The sequence below is a fragment of the Bubalus bubalis genome, chromosome 11 (genome assembly GCF_019923935.1).
Source record: "Bubalus bubalis isolate 160015118507 breed Murrah chromosome 11, NDDB_SH_1, whole genome shotgun sequence".
NCBI classification, from domain to species: Eukaryota; Metazoa; Chordata; class Mammalia; order Artiodactyla; family Bovidae; genus Bubalus; species Bubalus bubalis.
Window position 1 is genome coordinate 87,345,684 of NC_059167.1, and position 18,258 is coordinate 87,363,941.

The following is an 18,258-nucleotide window of genomic DNA, read 5'->3' on the forward strand; positions in this document are numbered from 1 at the left end:
GGGTCTGCTGCCCCGGCGGATCATCTGACACAGGGGGTACCAACTGGCTGTGCAGCCTTGACCAAGTCCATTGGCCTCGCTGGGCCTCAGTGTACCCATCTATAAAATGCAGAGTTCTAAGCACTGTCTCCCCTACCTTCCCCTTCCTGTGTTCACTTGAGGGATGACCCACTTGGACACCTAGCATAGGTTGCTTAGCAACTAAAATCAAGGTCTTCGCTGAATAGAATGGAGAGTGGGGAGGACAGGCTAGCATGATGCTAGTTGGTGCCACAGAGCAGTCTCTTGTCTTAAGAGGCTGAGTGCTATGACCTGACCCTCTAAGAGTCTTGGGATGGGGATGGAGGTGGGAGAGGGACTTGAAGAAGGCCTTCCTGAAGAGAAACATGCCTAAGGACAAAGTCAGACCTGGAGTTTCTGAGGCTAACACTCATTGTTCTGGAAGCTACCAAAAGATGGCAGACTAGTAAGGGTCTTGGCCAAGGCCTCAGGGCCCCACTGGAGATGCTCTGCTCCCAGTCAATCCATCTTAGTTCCACTCCCCATTCTCCTCCTGAGCCCTATTCCACTTCTGCTCCTGTAGTGTGGGAATCCGTGGACCCAGGAAGAGGGAGCTTCTGAAACTCCAGCCTCAGGCCTGACAGAACAGGGCATGGGAAGGCTGCCCTGTGTGGACAGATCCCCCTGCCTGTGAAATCCCACGTTAGCAACACATTCCTCTGGGTCTCAAGTGTTTGGTCTCCTTGAAACTCACTCCCTGGTAAAGGAAGTCACCATCATCACCAAAACCTCAGTAGGTGTGACTTTGGACTCAGGAGCGGCTAAGTGCAAGGATTTCTGGGAAAGAGCACAGAGGGCAAGCAGACATGCCGGGCAGAGTTGGATAAGGCACTTCTCCTCGGGGGCCAAGATTTCTCCTGGGTAGAATGAAGTATTGGGTACAGTGTCCATGGAGACTGGAATCAGGGCCCTGGGGAGGTGGGCATGGGCTATGAGGATTGTGTGGCTCAGGGCATAGAATCTCACACTCATGCCTACCCAGTGGGCCTGTGCCTCAAATCCAAGCCAACTGGATTTTAGAGAGCCTCTGTCCCAGATGCCCAATGCCCTTGCCCACCCTCACCAACCTGAAGCTTATTCCAGTAGCTGCAATAATAGAAGCAGAATAGCATGGGTTTTTCTGAGCAGTGGCTGTATACTGGGCGCTACGGTAAACCTCTGCATGCCTTACATCTCATTTAACCTGGTGGAGAGGAGGACCCCAGACAATCAGGCAGGCTGAGTTAGAGGTACAAGAAGTACATGCTCGTGCTAGTAGCTCAGACGTGTCCAACTCTTTGTGACCGCATGGACCACAGCCCACCAGGCTCCTCTGTCCACAGGGTTTTCCAGGCAAGAATATTGGAGTGGGTTGCCATTTCCTACTCCAGGGGATCTTGGGTCCCAAAGCAGGCGAGGCCCCTGCCCTCATGCCTTTCCTCCAGGCACTCACCTGGTACATAAGTGTGCCCCTCGTGTGCTCTGGAGGGCTCTGGGTGCCTCCCCTTTAGGCACTGTGTGGAATGCTAGGAATGCTCAGGGGATTGTTTGGAGGCCAAAGACAAGCCTCCCCACTTGCTGCCTGTGGATGCAGAAGCCCACGGGCTAGTTCTGGGCCCAAGTGGACTGAGGAAGGGGAGGAGATGGGCAAAGCCCTTGGCATCACCACAGCTCTTAGCTCCAGCACACGCTCCATGCCAGGTGATGTGCTAAGTCCTGATACAGAGCCTTATTTAATCATGGTGGCACCTGAGAAATAAATGCCATTATTATTTTACAGACAGGAAAAGTGAGGCGCAGAGAGGTTACATACCCGGGGCTCCTAGCTAAGGGACGGAGCTATGATTTCTAAAGGTATGCGAGTCTCCAGAGGGAAAATGGGGAGCAGCCCAAGGTAACTGGCAACCTGGTTTTGTTAGGGGAAACGCTGAAAGCACCCACCCTGGCCAGGCAGCACGGTAACCACTTGTATGAGTTATTTTACCACATGAGGTCCTGGTAAGAACATGGAACTAACAAGCCACCACCAACTGGAAGAATTTGGGAAAGGTCAAAAAGAGATATCACATGTCCTACGACCCTCCCAGGGTCCTCCTTGCTGGAATCCATCTTGGCTGAGCAATGCATGTGCCACCAGGAAGAGCCCTGAGTCAGAATGACTGGCCAGAGAACAACCCAGAAACTAATCCCATCACCATAAAACCCCAGACTCGGAGTCATGGGTCAGAGAAGTCCTCCTGGATTCCCTTACCCTCTTGCTCTCCTGGGTTCCCCTACCCTATGCCCCTTCCCGATCAAGTCTCTTGCTTGTCAGTACATGAATCTCCTCAGACAATTCACTTCCGAGGGTTAGACAAGAGCCACGCTTGGGCCCTGGAAGGGGTCCCCCTTCCTGCAACAGTTTGGAATCTAGGGTGGTGCCTGTGGTCAGAGGGAGGGCCCATGGCCCAGGTTCACAGAACCTAGTGGACCAGGTCCTATTACTTCCAGCTTCACTGACTCTGCTAGGAAAGAGAAGAATGAATCAAATGGAGGCCCTGGCCCCAAACAGAGGGATGGACTCTTTGACCCCTCCAGGATAGCCACCAGCCAGCCTGCATCCCTAGTCCATATCCCTTCCAGAGACAGCACCCAGTCCATTATAGAGAAATAAAATCAGGACAGACACTTCCACTTCTGCTGAAGAGACTGCCTTCACTTTTCTCAAAAATAAGCAGTCGTTCTTCCAAAAAAGGGAAAAACACCAAGCAAGGCTGTCAATCTCAGGCCTCAGACAAATGCAAAGAAGTTGAGGCTTCTCTCTCTTTCTTCCCCTTTCCCCCAAGTCACTTACTGTACACGCAGGCTGTCACAGGCTTTGAGATGCAAATTGCACCAAGCAGAAGAACAAAGAACAACTGGAGAAAGATCTGAAAGATGGATTCGGAAAAGGTTCTCTTAATTCTTCGGGAGAGGGGAGACCTCTTCACAGAGGGGAGCGGAGAGGAAGATCTGGGGCTTTTTTATGGGAGAGAGAAGGATTGAGAAGCCCAGGGCTGACAATGGGGAGTGATGGGGAGGGAGTGTTATAGAAATCATGCAAGCCGAGGCTCTGGGTGAGCAAAAAAGCCTGCTTTGATTACAGTCCTCAGCACTGAGCTGGGGCACTTTCCCCTCTTTCTTTTAATATCAGGCATCACACATATTATATACTTTGACTCATGGAGCTAACCTGTCTGCCAACGTTCAGGTTTGATTCCAGAACAGTTGGGTTGAGCAATACTGCTCTAAGGGCTTGAAGGGGAGGATGTAGCCCTCTTCAGCTTGGGAGGCCCCTACAGGGCACCACATGGTCCTTGGGGCTTGGAGGTGAAGGGCTCCCAGGACCAGCAAAGAGAAAACCCCAGCCGGGAGACGTGGCATGGTGCTTCTGGGACCGAGCCACAGGTCACACCCATGCCCACTTGCTGAGCACCCTCTGTGTGCAGACCCTGTACACATCAGACACCTCCCTGCCTCAGGGGCTCTCAGCCTAATCAAGGTGGTGAGCTGGACTGCAAACTCAATGCAGGTGGAGATTGGTCTTATTTACAGTGGCGTCCCCAATTCTAGAACTGTGACCGAAACAACAGGTACTCAATAAACATTTACAAGCGGGGTGGCGGGTGAGTGGGTGACTGTATAGGTGAATGGTTGAATGAATGAAGAGATAGGTGGCTAGATGGATGGATGAGTGGATGCATGGATGGACAGATGGATGGACTAACCACATAGACAAGAAGGAAGCATATAGACAGTACTCCAAGCAATAGACACAAAATGCCTCGGATGGGTCCTGGGAGGGGGAAAGCTTCATGGAGCTGGCCTCATTGGAACTGGCCCTTGAGAGATGAGAAGGAACAGTTCTTATGTTCTGCACAGTGCCTACCAGCACGCAAATGAGGACATATTTGCATAAAAGAGGGGAACGGAATGTGAGAGCTAAATTGAACTCTAGGGATCATGTGGTCCAACCCCATCACTCTGCAGAAAGGAAAACTAGGGCACAGAAAGGTAAAGTGACTCGCCTAAGGTCACTCGGCAACTAAGTGGCATGGCAGAGGCTCAAGCGAGGTCTGTTTGCTTCTAGAGTCTGATCTCTTGGCCCTGTCCTATGCCGCTCTCTTACTCCAGGGCTCTGGTCTCCTCACTGAGATGCCTGTGGATTTGTGCTGCTTTTTCTGCCCCAGTCCACCTCCACCACCCATCCCTGCAGGGCTGGGGAGACCCGGAGCAACTGTCCAGCCTTGGTTAGACCTCCACCCTTGAATAGCAGAGACAGGAGAAGAAGCAAGAGGAGGCCACATTAACTGGGTTGGGGGAGGACAATGCGGCACCCCACCCCAAGATCCAGGGGAAAATGTTCCACCACCAGATTGCCGAGACTGAGCAGACATGGAGGGGGAAAGTTGAGGCCACAGGCTTACACAGGAGATAGGAGTGACCCCTATCTGGAGATCAAATGCAGCATCCCAACCCCAGAATTCAGTTATTTGCATTATACACAGCTAAATCCGAACATAAATGAACCAGGGATTCCAGTTTCTGGAGAATGCAATTAATGTCCATCATTTTGAACTGCCAGCAGGATGAACAGTTAGGATGAACCTGTTCAACAGGGGCTTCCCTGGTGGTCCGGTGGTTAAGAATCTGCCTGCCAATGCAGGAGACACAGGTTCGATCCTTGGTCTGGGAAGCAAGATCCCACATGCCATGGAGCAACTAAGCTTGTGCACCACAGTTACTGAGCCCAAGCTCAAGAGCCCAGGAGCTGCAAGCACTGAACCTATGTGCCACAATGAACCCTAGAGCCCATGCTCCACAACAAGAGAATCCACTGTAATGAGAAGTCTGTACACTGAAACTAGAGAGTCGCTGCCACTTGCCACAACTAGAGAAAGCCTGGGCATAGCAATGAAAATTCAGCACAGCCAAAAATAAAGAAATACATAAATAAAAATAGCTCCCTCCCTGAACCATGGAGTTGGTTCCTCGAGCAAGACATGGGTAGGACTCTCTCAGAGACTTCCAACCCACTGGTCCACCAATGAGATGCCCCTTGGACATATCAGAGACAAGGCCTGGTGCTACTTGGGTCTCAGTGCCAGGCATGGGGCTGGGTGCCCAGGGCATGCCCCATGACTGAAGGAGTGGTGCTCTCCTGTGTGGTCCTCTGCTCCAGGATGCCTCCCCCCAGCTCTCCTTGCTGACCGAGATTGTTGCTTCTGTCCTTCAGAGACAAAGCTTCCCTACCTTCTAGCAAATACCTGTTCTCATGGCTTCCAGAAAAGATGGACACTTGAGGTGTCAGAATATCACAGGAGTTTACAAAGTACTGGCTGAATTAATGTTCCATGTTGAATTAATTCATAATGTTCATTCATTAACTCATAATTCATTAATTCATAATGTTCAATTAATGTCCAACTCCACTTGGAGGTGTAGAGATGTTCAAATGATGGTAATAATAATACAAGGCACCTCTAGACAATGCCTCTTCCGAGTCCTCTTACAGAGATGGGCCGGCATGTGGCCAGGGGAGCCCTAGTTTTAAATTCTGCCACTCATGTGCTGTACAAGTCTCCAAGGAGTCTCTTGACTTCTCCAAGGCTCTGTTTCATCATCTGTAAAACGGGACGAACAACTGTACTTTCATCATGGGGCTGGAGATGAGATTCGAAAAGAGCTGGTATGTGAGACCCCCAAAAGTTCCCCAGAGCTGAGGACTGCTGGGTTGTAAGGAGAACCCGGACCCCTGATGTCCAGGCCAGGTTTCCTTCCTTTCTGCCATGTACCACGTGGGTAGTAGGTAGCTGGCTAATACTTAGCTGTGCCAGGCCCGGCTTCCAGCTTCAGCCTGGATGTGGAGGCGGCAGGTGGGCAGCCCTGGTGGAGTGTGGCAGGAAAGGGGTGGTGTACCTGGGGAGGCCCGAGCGGTTAATCAGGCCTCTGGGCACCGTGCCTGCTCTCTGGAATATTCATAAGGCCCCTCCAGCTGTGCCAGGCAATCAGGGTGCTGATTGCTCCCCCATCTGCAGCTTAACATTCCACTCCAGAGAGGACAGAGCTGGCAGCTGAATGTTAACCAGGGGAAAAACCGGCCTTCACAACAGCCGCCTGAACATGAGCCTGGGAAAGACAAATCCACCCCTTTCAGATCTGCCAGCTCGGCCAGAACTTACCAATCCACCAGCGTCATGGGCAGTGGAAAGAGTTTCAGATTCAGAAATAAGTGGGCTGGTTTCCAGTCTGGTTCTGCAGCCTCAGTTTCCCCAACTGTAAAATGGGGACGGTTCTACCAAACCCTCTAAACTCAACATTCAAAGAACTAAGATCAGGGCATCCAGTCCCATCACTTCATGGCAAATAGATGGGGAAAAAATGGAAACAGTGACAGACTTTATTTTTTCTTGCTCCAAAATCACTGCAGATGATGACTGCAGCCATGAAATTGAAAGATGCTTTCTCCTTGGAAGAAAGGCTATGACAAACCTAGATAGTGTATTAAAAAGCAGAGGCATTACTTTGCCGACAAAGGTCTGTCTAGTCAAAGTTATGGTTTTTCCAGTAGTCATGTATGGATGTGAAGGTTGGACCATAAAGAAAGCTGAGCGCTGAAGAATTGATGCTTTTGAACTGTGGTGTTGGAGAAGACTCTTCAGAGTCCCTTGGACAGCAAGGAGATCAAATCAGTCAATCCTAAAGGAAATCAGTCCTGAATATTCATAGCAAGCACTGATGTTGAAGCTGAACCTTCAGTACTTTGGCCACTTGATATGAAGAGCTGACTCATTGGAAAAGACCTTGATGCTGGGAAAGACTGAGGGCAGGAGGAGATGGGGGAGACAGAGGGTGAGATGGTTAGATAGTCATCACTGACTCTACTGATATGAGTCTGAGCAAACTCCAGGAGATATTGAAGGACAGGGAAGCCTGGAGTGCTGCAGTCCATGGGGTCTAAAAGAGTTGGACACGACTGAGCCACTGAACAACAACCACCATCTAACCCCCAAGAGGGTTGATTAAGACAGAGTTTGTTGGACTGGAGTGCTAGACAAAGGCAAGCCATCATTGTTTGTTATTGTTGCCGGCATACTTCCTCCCCTGGGGGAAAGCTTGTCATCACAAATATTGAGGTCTCAGCAAGCTGGCTTGGGGGGAAACTGAGGAAGGAAGAGAAGCTTCTGGAAGAGTCGGCCTCAGGCTTGGCCTCAGGGCAGGTGCCAATCTTGTTAGTCTCAACTGGCCCAAACCTCTCAGAGAAGCAAGAAAGGAATGGGAAGGGCATTTGACAGTAGATGGCCAAAAACCCAGAAAAGAACTACAAAAGCAGACAGCGGCTTTCTGTGGGCTCAGGAAAATAGTCTGGAGCCACGCAGGGCAGGGACAAGAGTGTGCCCCTGTGAGCTCACAGCGCATGAGTAACGTCCAAGCAACGACTAGACCTCGCCAAGAAATGGCCGGAACCTTGCCTGTGTTTCTGTTGAATAATACAGGAAACTGTTTTCAGAGAGAGTTCTATCTAAACCAAGAAAATTAAAAACTGGAGCTAAAATAATAGAATCTTCTTCCTAGAAAACTGACCAATGAGGAACAGTTCATCTCTCCTACTGGCAGATCAGGAGCAGGTTCTGAACTGGGCATTCTTGTTATTGCTGTTTGTTAGCCCTTGTCCTCCCTACTCCCCCAGGACCAGCCAGCCCACAGTGGTGGGCTCTGCCCTGACCACAGGGGCAGGAGACTGACAGCTTTGACCCAGGCAGCTGGGGAAGGCAGGCCCCTCTCTGGGCTCAGGACTCTGTTCCATAGAGTCTCAGACATCAGGGTCCTGCCTCGGACTAAACCAACTGCTCAGCCCCAGGATCTGCCTTGCCCCCACCCTTCAGCGCCTCACCCTCACTCAGGGTACTTCCTGCTAGCCTGCACTACAGCCAGCTCAGAAGCACGTGTTACTTTGGGGGAAAATGTCGACAAAATACATAAAGGGAGGGCTGACCTGAGTCCCTACTCTAGGTTGTTTGTCTTCTGAAACCTCAGGGCTCCCTCTTTACATCAACCAATTGTCTTTATTTCTTTTTCCCCCCTAAAGTATGAAACATTGTGCTCATCTAAGATAAATTTAGAAGACATAGTTAAGGAATAAGAAAAAAAATGAAAGAGCACTCATGACGCCAATACTCAGAAATAACCACTTTTAAACCCGTAGGTGTATATAGAAAGAGAAGTCGCTCAGTTGTGTCCGACTCTTTGCAACCTCATGGACTGTAGCCCGCCAGGCTCCTCTGTCCATAGGATACTCCAGTATTCTTACCTGGAGTATGGGCAAGATCTTGCCTGGGATCTTCCCGACTCAGGAATTGAACCCAGATCTCCCGCATTGCAGGCAGGCTCTTTACCGTCTGAGCCACCAGAGAAGCTTAAAAAAGTGAAAGTAGCTCGGTTGTGTCCAACTCTTTGCAACCTCATGGACTGTAGCCCTCATGGACTGAGCCAGGCTCCTCTGTCCATGGAATTCTTCAGCCCAGTATACTGGAGAGGATAGCCATTCTCTTCTTCAGGGGATCTTCCCAACCTGGAGATCGAACCCAGGTCTCCACATTTCGATTGGATTCTTTACCATCTGAGCCACCAGAGAAGCCCATATGTTTTCCCAGTCTTTTCCAAAAAGGTGGATTGCTACATAGATATCATTTAATGGGATTAATTAGATTTTACTTTTTTTTTTCCAGCTAGCAGTAGGTGATAAAATTTTCTTATTAAATATTCTACTGCTTGGTGGTTCTTGAAGTGTGGTCTGGGGACCCCTGGGGATCCCTAAGACTTTTTCAGGGAGTCTGTTGGGTTAAAACTATTTTCATAATAATAGGAGACATTATTTGCCTTTTCACTCTTGTTCTCTCAGTTAAGTATACAGTGAAGTTTTCCAGAGTCGTATGATGTTTGATATCTCAGCAGGCTGAATGTAGAAGCAGATATTCAAATTCAGCCACCTTTTATTAAGCCAGATTAATTTAAAGAGATTTGCAAAAATGTAGAACAATGTAATTCTCAATTTTTTTTAAATATAATAATTTTTCATAAAATAGTTTTCTGTGAGGATGTGAAATGGGCTTATTATTAGGCAAATAAATACATATTTTTGATTTTCCTACATTTTTATTTTGAATATCCTAAATATTTTTTTAAATTTTATTTATATGCTCATCATTTATCTTTGGCTGTACTGAGTCTTCGCTGCTGCGGGCTTTCTCTAGTTTCGGTGAGCAGGGGCTACTCTCTATCTGTGGTGCGCAGGCTTCTCACTGCAGCGGCTTCTCTTGTGATGGAGCACAGGCTCTGGGTGTTCGGGCTTCAGTCGCTGCGGCGCATGGGTCCAGTAGCTGCAGCTCACAGGCTCTAAGGCACAGGCTCAATATTTGTGGCACACGGGCTTAGTCGCTCTGAGGCATGTGGGATCTTCCTGGACCAGGGATCGAATCCATGTCTCCTGCATTGGCAGGTGGATTTTTTATCATCAGGGAAGCCCCCCAAATATGCTAAATATTAATAGGTATATAGCTATGTAAGCAAAAGCTCTTTGGGGTCCTCAATAGTGTTTAAGAGCATAAAGTGATTCTGAGGCTAAACACTTGAGAACAACTACTCTGCATCAGCACCTTTGGTGACTGTGTGGCACCCCTTTGTGTGGATGGCCCCGAATTTGTTCACCCATTTCTTTATTGATGGATCTGCAGGTTGCTTCCAATCTTCACTGTTATAAAAGTGCCACAGAAATCCTTGAGTACCTGGGACTTCTCTGGCAGTCCAGTGGTTAAGACTGTGCCTCTATAGTAGGGGCAGGGGTTCGATCCCTGGTGGGAGAACTCAGATCTCACACACTACATGCCATGTGCAGTGTGGCCCCAAACCCCACTACCACCAACAGAAAGCAGGTGGCAACCCACTCAAGTACTCTTGCTCCCATAGACAGACGTAGCCTGGCGGACTACAGTCCACTAAACAAACAAACAAACAAAACAAAAACCCCCAACACCACCCCCCTTCAAAAAGCAGATCGAGTACCTATATAGAGTGAAAACTTCCTGAAATGAAAGGAAACAAGAGAAATCAACTGGAAGACCAAGCCATCACTATTAGTCTATTATTAAATTAAACAAAATGTATCACAGGATATGAACAAATAAGGTTGAAAGACTATGTACACTGAACATACATGCATGTGTACAGATACATATGTTTCCAAAGACAGAAACTTATGCTCTATAAAGAGCTCTTTTCCCCCTTGCTGTCCATGAAGTGTTTACAGAAGCTGACCATATTCTAGAGCAGAGTTACAGACAACATGAAAGTTTTTGGTACCATTACAAAAATGGAGAGGAGTTTAGAAACTTCAAAGCAATTTGAGAGTGAAATTTCATTTCTCTAGAAAATAATTTTAAAAAATGATGCTTGCAAAAAAAATGAGTACAAAAATGCCATAAACTTTAAAAAATATATATGCTTGAGAGTATTTCTGTAGAATACATTCTAGAAGTGGAATCACTGGGCCAATGGACACATCTTTAAATGTTACTAGATATTGCCAAGTTACCTCTGTTTATACCTCACCAAGAGTAAGATGTTAGATCATCAAATACTCAGAGCATATTTGAGTGCCTGCCCTCACACCTTTGGCAACACCAAAGATTATGACTCTTTTAAATCTTTTTCTACTTAGTAGGCTAAAAGATATATTCTATCTTCTATAAATTGCTTATTCATAGCCTTTGCCCATTTTCTATTGGGTTATCTTATTGATTTTTCTTAACTCTTTATATATATGTGTATATATATATATATATATATATATCCTGGACATGCAACTTTTGTCTGTTATATATTGCAAATATTGTACTCAATTATGTTGTCTGTCTTTTAATTTTGCTTACATGTCTCACTAGAGTACAAAAATTACCTTTAAAATATTATTATAAATTTATTCTAATCTACTAATCATTTCCTTTATGGTTTTATGGATTCTTAACTAGCTTAGGAAGCCTTTCCCTGTCTTATGATTTTAAAAATACTCTCCATTTCCCTCTAATACCCTTGCAGCTTTTCTCTTTCTTTTTCAATGTTTAGATTTTCAATCCATCTGGAATTAATTTTTGTTTTGTTATGGTGTGAGGCATTGACTGTTGACCTTTGCAAACCATGTAGTCGAGTATGGCAGGGTGTCAGCAATGGACTTGAGCCCCAGTAAGAACCAGCCCATGTGTTTCTAGCGACCTGCAAGCCTGCCTACTGCAGCTGGAGGTGAGCTGGTCCCTGCGTGGACAAATATCTGAGCCCATCTGGCTCAGGAGGGGAGACAAGCTACATTTCAGAATCCTTCCTAATGGGATAGAGCTGCTGTGAGCATCTGCAAAATCGACAGGGAGAGCTGATAACACTTCCAAGAAAGTACCAGAACATCTTTACCTGGTTGTTTGGTTCTCAAAGAGCTTTCTGCCCATCACCCTCTCAATGCCAACATCACTATGGAAGTGGAAGGGGATTTAAGGGGTCCACTTTACCGTTACAGGAAAATAAGGTACAGAGAGGTTAAGTGACACGCCCAAGGTCACACTCCTGGTGAGCGACAGAGACCAACCAGCACCTAGACGTCCTGCCCCCAAGCCCACAGCTCCTCAGCCAGCTCTCTGTGCCAGGCTCCGTGGCTTCCCTCTTCCGTGGAAGGGAGGGTCTGGCCTAAGGCATTCCCAAATCTGAGCCCCCAGCACTGTGGGCAGGTGAGACTGGAAAAACCCATCCTCCACCACCAGCTGACAGAGGCTTTCCGGTCCCAAGGATTCCTTGGGCACGGTACCTCCTCTCCCCAAGCGTTTGGCGGAGGATGGGAGAGGAGATGAGTCAGGCCGGGGAGGGAGAGCTCAGCCATAAACAAGCGGGACTGACAGCTAGCACTTTCCCCGAGGCACGTGACCTCCCACGGGCCTCCGGGGACTTCGCCTGAATGGCAGAGCTTCAAAATTTCATGATTGAGGCTGTGCAGATTGAATTTGCTAGATTCATGAAGGCGGCCACAGAAGAGAAGAAGCTTTCAGAGTGGAGGTGGGAGATGAGAGAGAAGGTAAATTATTCCTAGTCCCTCAGTGAAGAGCTTGAAATGTTATTTTTAATGGGTGTGTCATTTTTGCAGATCCCTGCCCGATGTGGCTATGCTGGATCTTTAGCGTCTCCAGCTCCAGAACTAAAGGACACTCAGGAAAGACAATCGTAGAGCCAGATCTAGCCTGGAGATCAGATGATCCAATCTCTGAGGGTCAGTGGGAAGCCCAGGAACCTCAAAGCAAGTGACTTGTCCAAGTTGGGGGTTCTGGGAACAGATCTCAGTCCGCCTAGAGAAACGTGTCCTTTCCTGGACGTTCCTCAGGTCCCTCAGCTGCACCTGTTCCGGTGATTCTTGGGGATAACTTTGGGGAGGGTGCAGTCACTGGACACATGATGAAAAAGTAAAAGGTGGGGGGCAGGGAGATATAGGGCAACAGGCCCAAGAATGACCAATAGGGGTTTCTCTCTGTCCTGGGGCGGCATCCAGGCCTAAGGAGGTGTGGGGGGGGCCTACCTGTTCCAGGGGGATGACGAGGAAGGAGCCACCCCCCGCGCTCTCGGTGACAATGGCCAGGAAGCGGGCGTTGACAGCACAGAAATGGTTATCATGCACATTCTTGGTGATGGGGATGCCGTCAAAGCAGTGCTCCCGGTTGGCCACCTTCCCATAGACGTTCCGGAACTTGGAGCTGCGGTACTGCGGACGCCAGGACATCTGTAAGAGGCCAGGAGAGACACGGGTCAGGCCAGACTGTCCCTGAGGAGCTGAGCTGGGCACGGGCGGGAGGGAAGCGGCTCTCGAGAATTTAGGAGGTGAGGAAAGCCCGGTGCCTGCCCTCGGGAGGCAGAAGGGAAGGGACCTCCAAGAACCGGATGCCTGGCCCTGTGCAGGAGGACTTACTCTTTCAATAAATTCCCGCAAGAGCAAAGACTGGCATGAGGGCACTCACCCATTTCTTCGTTCAGTATATCCGCCCACACCACCTTTCAGAAAGGATGGGGGAGCCTTTCACTTCCAAGAGATGTGCCATGTGATAGAGCCGACCATCCATCCAAAACATGTCTGGGCTGCCTCTCGTGTGTCAGAAATTGTGCTTAATTTAGTACGGGACGTGCAGACAGAGGAGGCTGGGTGTTCGCAGAGACACAGAACACTTCTGATGATGAGGGGTGGGGGAGGAAGATGGCCCCACTATGTGCCACAAGGCAAATGACCCCCTTGATTGTCTCTAGGGCTCCTAACCCACAAGTACACCCCAGAAATCTCAGTCCTATACATCATCATCAGGCCCAGAGAGGTTAAGTGACTTGTCCAAAGCCACACAGCTAATGAGTAGAGGGCCACAGACACAAGTCTCCTGACTAGAAATCTGAGACTCTGCTATGCCAGATTATTCTTTGGAGCAAGGTTTCTCCATGTGTGACCCACAGGTCACTTGTATTAAAAATTTTCCAGGATGGGGGAGGTTTCTAAGCCTCCCATATCATTTGTTAGAAATGCTGATTCCTGGTTCCCAATCCAGACCTACTGAATCCAATATATTGGGAATGGGGCCCAGACATAGGTATTTTGATCCAGCTTTCCCGCCCCAGTGAGACAGAAGTGCACTGAAGTTTGAGAGCCCTTGTTCTAGAGAATGGAATGACACCCCTCCTCACCCTTCCTGTCCACCATCCACGAGACAGAGTCCAATTGACCAACCAGCTGGCCCCTACTGCATGCATGTCCCGTGCTAGGTACTGCAGAGAACACAGATGCACACGGACGGATGCGCAGGTGAAGGACAGGATGGGCAGCCCGACCGTGGAGTTCAGCTTTGCTGTAGATGATGCCTCCTATAGGAAACCCTACAAATGGGCGCCATGGCAGGTGGAGCCCAAGTGGGTGCTCTCCTGGCAGACAGGCATCCAAACTCAAAGTACCCAGCTGGGGTCTGGCATTCAGTAGGAGCTCAATAAGTGTTTTATAAATGTGAACATGCGGCCTTCTCTGGTGGCTCAGTGGTAAAGAATCCGCCTGCCAATGTAGGAGACATGGGTTCGATCCCTAGTCCAGGAAGATCCCACATACTGCAAAGCAACTAACCCAGGGAGCCACAACAACTGAAGTCTGCACACTCTAGAGCCCGTGCCCAGCAACAGGAGACGCCACTGCAATGAGAAGCCCGTACGCCACAATGAAGAGGAGGCCCTACTCACCACAACTGGAGAAAAGCCTGCACAGCAACAAGGACCCAGCACAGACAAAAATAAATGTTTAAAATTGTAAAAAAAAAAAACATTTCTGACCCGACCTTGCCATTATCTGCCATCATCCAGCCCCTGCTCTTCCCGTCCAGTCTCTCGATATGCTTTGAGTCTCCCAACCCATCTCAGGACAGAAATTTCTTCAGATGAAATTCCCAAGGGGATGGAAGGCAAAAGGAAAGAACCACCATAGAATCAAAACCAACCCTGAGAATTTGCCTGAAAACAGAACTTTGCATTGGATTTAAATAAAGCCAGGAGCTCAGACACAAAGGCCTCTTTATTGAAGGAAGAAGTTCAGATCCAATGAGGAGAATCCCAGGGATTCTTCAGGCAAAGCCTCTTCCTGCCAGCTCTATGTCCTCTACTCCCTCAGGCCACTGCCCTCCCCTCCACTCCTCCCCACCTCCCAGCCTCTGCCTACACTGTACCCCTTCCCACCTGCCTTCTCCTCTTTCTGCTGAGTTCTGCCCACGACTGTTCATGACAAAGTCCTGCTGGACAGCCAAGTGCACTTCCTGGCTGTGTGATCTTAGGCAAGCCCCTTCTGACCTGATCCTCAACAGGATTACATCAGTGATGCCCTGATTGCAGTCCCAGGTGGTCACTCATGTTCCTTTACATGAGATGAAGTTTTTAATTTTACTAGCCAGGTGTTTATTTTTATTTATTTATTTTTTACAGATGTTTTTAATGTGGGCCACTTTTTTTTTAAGTTTTTTTTTTTTTTTAATTTGTTATAATATTGCTTTTGTTTCATGTTTTGTTTTTTTGGCTACTAGGCGTGTGGCATCTTAGTTCCCCAACCAGGGATCGAACCCGTACCCTCTGCATTGGAAGGCAAAGGCTTAACCACTGGACTGCTGGGGAAGTCCCTCATGTGTTTATTTTAATTTGTATTAGAAAAAAACATGTAAATTACATGCCAAATCCGTGATTTCACAGATATTAGTGCTAAGAAAGCTAAGTTTAAAAATAATGAATTAATTCAAAGAAAAATACAGTATGAAAAATATAGTATGGGTGGTACATGGCCCTGGCAGAAATTTTGTCTGATATTGAGTACTGGCAATCACTCTGTCTCTTTCAGGTAGAACATTCTAGATTCCATAGTCCTCCCAAAGAGAAAGGAGCCTGCTCATTCCAATCTCCTGCTCCTTGTAGGTGTAGATCTGGTCTGGAAGGCCCTTGCCCTTTTCTCTGCCCTGCCCAACCTTCAAGGCCTGACTTGAATCTCACTACCCTTCCAAAAGTCCAGCAGAGAGAACCTCTGTTGGGATCAGCCCCAGCCTGCATCCAGGGAAAAGCAGAGAGCATCTTGCAGCAAGCCTGGCACTGCTTCTCCCCCATCAGTTGGTAGACTGGGGCTGATCTCTCCGCAGGACCTACGGAAGGATTAGGGGAAGGAGGCCAGGGGGCCCTTATCACTGGACCTGTACCTTCACCCCGCATGAAGCCACAGTGAGCATGCCTGACCGAGTGTTGGACTGGGAGTCTGCATTTCTGGATTTTCACTCCCTATTCTAACTCCTACTAGCCTCGGAAAAACAATTTGCCTCCTTGAGATGTTCTAAAACAAGAACCATAGTTTCTGACTTTATGTGGTTACTTTAAGACTCAAAATGAGATATGTAGATACAAGATCCCATCCAAGATAAGATCGCACCACCGCTCCTGTGGGCCCAGTTGATTGAGAGGTGTCTGGAAAGCATCAGACACAGATCCTGAGTTCAAATATCTTAGGAGCCTTTGGAGGAGATGAAACCAACACTTGAAAAGTAGTGAGAGGCCAGGGAAGCAGAGGGCAGGGGTAGGCTTCCTGGAGGCGGGGGCATCTGCCAGCATGGGACGCTGAGAGAGCCCAAGGCACTGTCAGTCCCCCGGGAGGTGGGAGTTACGATGTCCTTGCGGTACGGAGTGGGAAACAGACCCAGCCCAAGTCGGCCAGTGAACACGCACAGGATCCACTGGGACCTGCTCTGACTCTGCAGACCTGATTATGTTTTTTCCAACTTCTTATCATAAAATACTTCAGAAAACAAAAATAGTTGACAGCATGGTCCAGGAATCACCCACCACCTAGGTTCATATGCTTTAGCATTTTGTCACAATCCCTTTCTCTCTGTGTGCCTGTCTTTCTTCCTTCCTTTTTTTCTTTTTCCAGTTTTGTGGAATTAGTTGAAACGAAGCTGCCAGCATCATGACTCCTGTCCCCTTATTACATCAGCCTGCATTTCCTACAAAGGAGGACAGTTTCCCACATGAGCATATCATCATTACCATATCTAAGAAAATTAACAATTCCTCAATACCATCTAACACCCAGCCAATATTCAAAATTCTTCAAAATACCTTTTACAGGGACTTCCCCAGTGGTCCAGTGGTTAAGAGTCCATGCTCGCACTGCAGGAGGCAAGAGTTTGACCCCTGGTCAGGAAACTAAGATCCCACATGCCATGCTGTATGGCCTTAAAAACCAAAGAAATGCCTTTTACAGCTATTCCATATTTTGAACCAGGATTGGGAACTGCGTTGTTCCCATGTATTTCATTTGGTTGTGATCTCTCTTTTGCCTCCTTTAAATCTAGAACACTCCCATTACTTTTTTTTTTTTTAATTTAAAGTGACAGTGACTTTTTAAACACACCAAGTCAGTTGTCTCAGAAAACGTCCTCGTGAGGGACTTCCCCGGTGGTCCAGTGGTTTGGACTTCACCTAGCACAGGAATGAGGGTTTCATCTCTGGGCAAGAGGATCCCAGGTGCCTTGGGGCTAAAAAACCAAACCATAAAATAGAAGCAATGTTGCAACAAATTTAATAAAGACTTTAAAACACAGAAGAAGAAGAAAATGTCCTAGTGATTTGTCTCATGTTGCTTTGTGGTCTCTTCAAAGCCATTCTTGGATTCCCTATAAAGCTGAGGAGTCAAACATAAAGCTTTGATACAATTCACATTAAAGGTGCCCCTGTTATTCATCTCTGGCTTGGGTGAGGGTGAGCATATAGAGGAAGGGACAGAGGGAACTTGGGGGCACGCACCTGGCTGAGCTGGTGGCAGTGAGGGCGGCTGGCTTGTGCCAAGCTGTTCTGGAGGCAGCTGGAGGACCTGCGAGGCCGGATCAGGCGCTGGCAGATGCTGCGGGCCAAAGCGGAGCATCTGGAGGCCCCAGAGGTCTGACCGCTCCACCCGCGCTTACCAAGGGGCTGACTTCATTCTGAGGTCAGATGCAAGGGTGTGCAGGCAGGCAACAGCAAAGCCTCCTCCTGCTGCTGCAGAGAGAGGAGGCTATGCTGAGGCTGGCACTGAAGGAGACACCCAGACCTCAAAGGGAAATCAGTGTGGCAGCCAAGAGGTCCCCTGAACATCTACCCTTTGCCCTTTGCCCTTAGCCCTGAAGCTCAGCCCAGATCCTGGTGGATTCCCCAAAGCTAGTTCCAGTGAGGGCAGGGCACACACACTCTCTCTGAATCTTCCAGGAGCAATTAGCACAAGACTGAGATACACTGGAGCTCCCTAAGAGGAAGGATGTTCTTAATGGTGAGAGCTGCCTAAAATGGAAAAAGAAGGTATCATGACAGGTAATGAGCCTCCCATCTCTGGGAGGATTCAAGGTTCAGGTAGATGACCTCTGGTTAAGGGCAACATGGAAGGGAGATGGGACTAGATGGCCTTCCAGCACCCCCCAAATAGACCTTGTGTTGCACCAGAGAGGAGGGCTGGGGTCAGAGAGTCCCAGGTCAGAGGCCACCCTGGCCAGGGACATTCCTTCTCTGTAACACAGGGATTCCAATGTCTCCCAGCTGGGGCGCTGTGACAGAATGACAACGGTTTTCGTGGCATTTGGCGTCTCCCCCAGGCCT

The 18,258-nt window shown here is 48.5% G+C and overlaps 1 protein-coding gene across 3 annotated transcripts in view; it reads right to left on the bottom strand.

The window, feature by feature from the left end:
• Positions 1 to 18,258, bottom strand: part of CORO2B (coronin 2B) — a 147,129-nt gene that overhangs the window by 58,362 nt on the left and 70,509 nt on the right. For 2 of the 3 annotated variants that reach the window (XM_044925383.2, XM_006054778.4), the window contains exon 2: positions 12,665 to 12,865. In XM_044925383.2, coding sequence (XP_044781318.1) covers positions 12,665 to 12,865 — 201 coding nt within the window. Of the gene's footprint in view, positions 1 to 12,664; positions 12,866 to 16,749; positions 17,159 to 18,258 lie in introns of those variants that run through there. The other variant, XM_044925384.2, reaches the window with a different exon arrangement.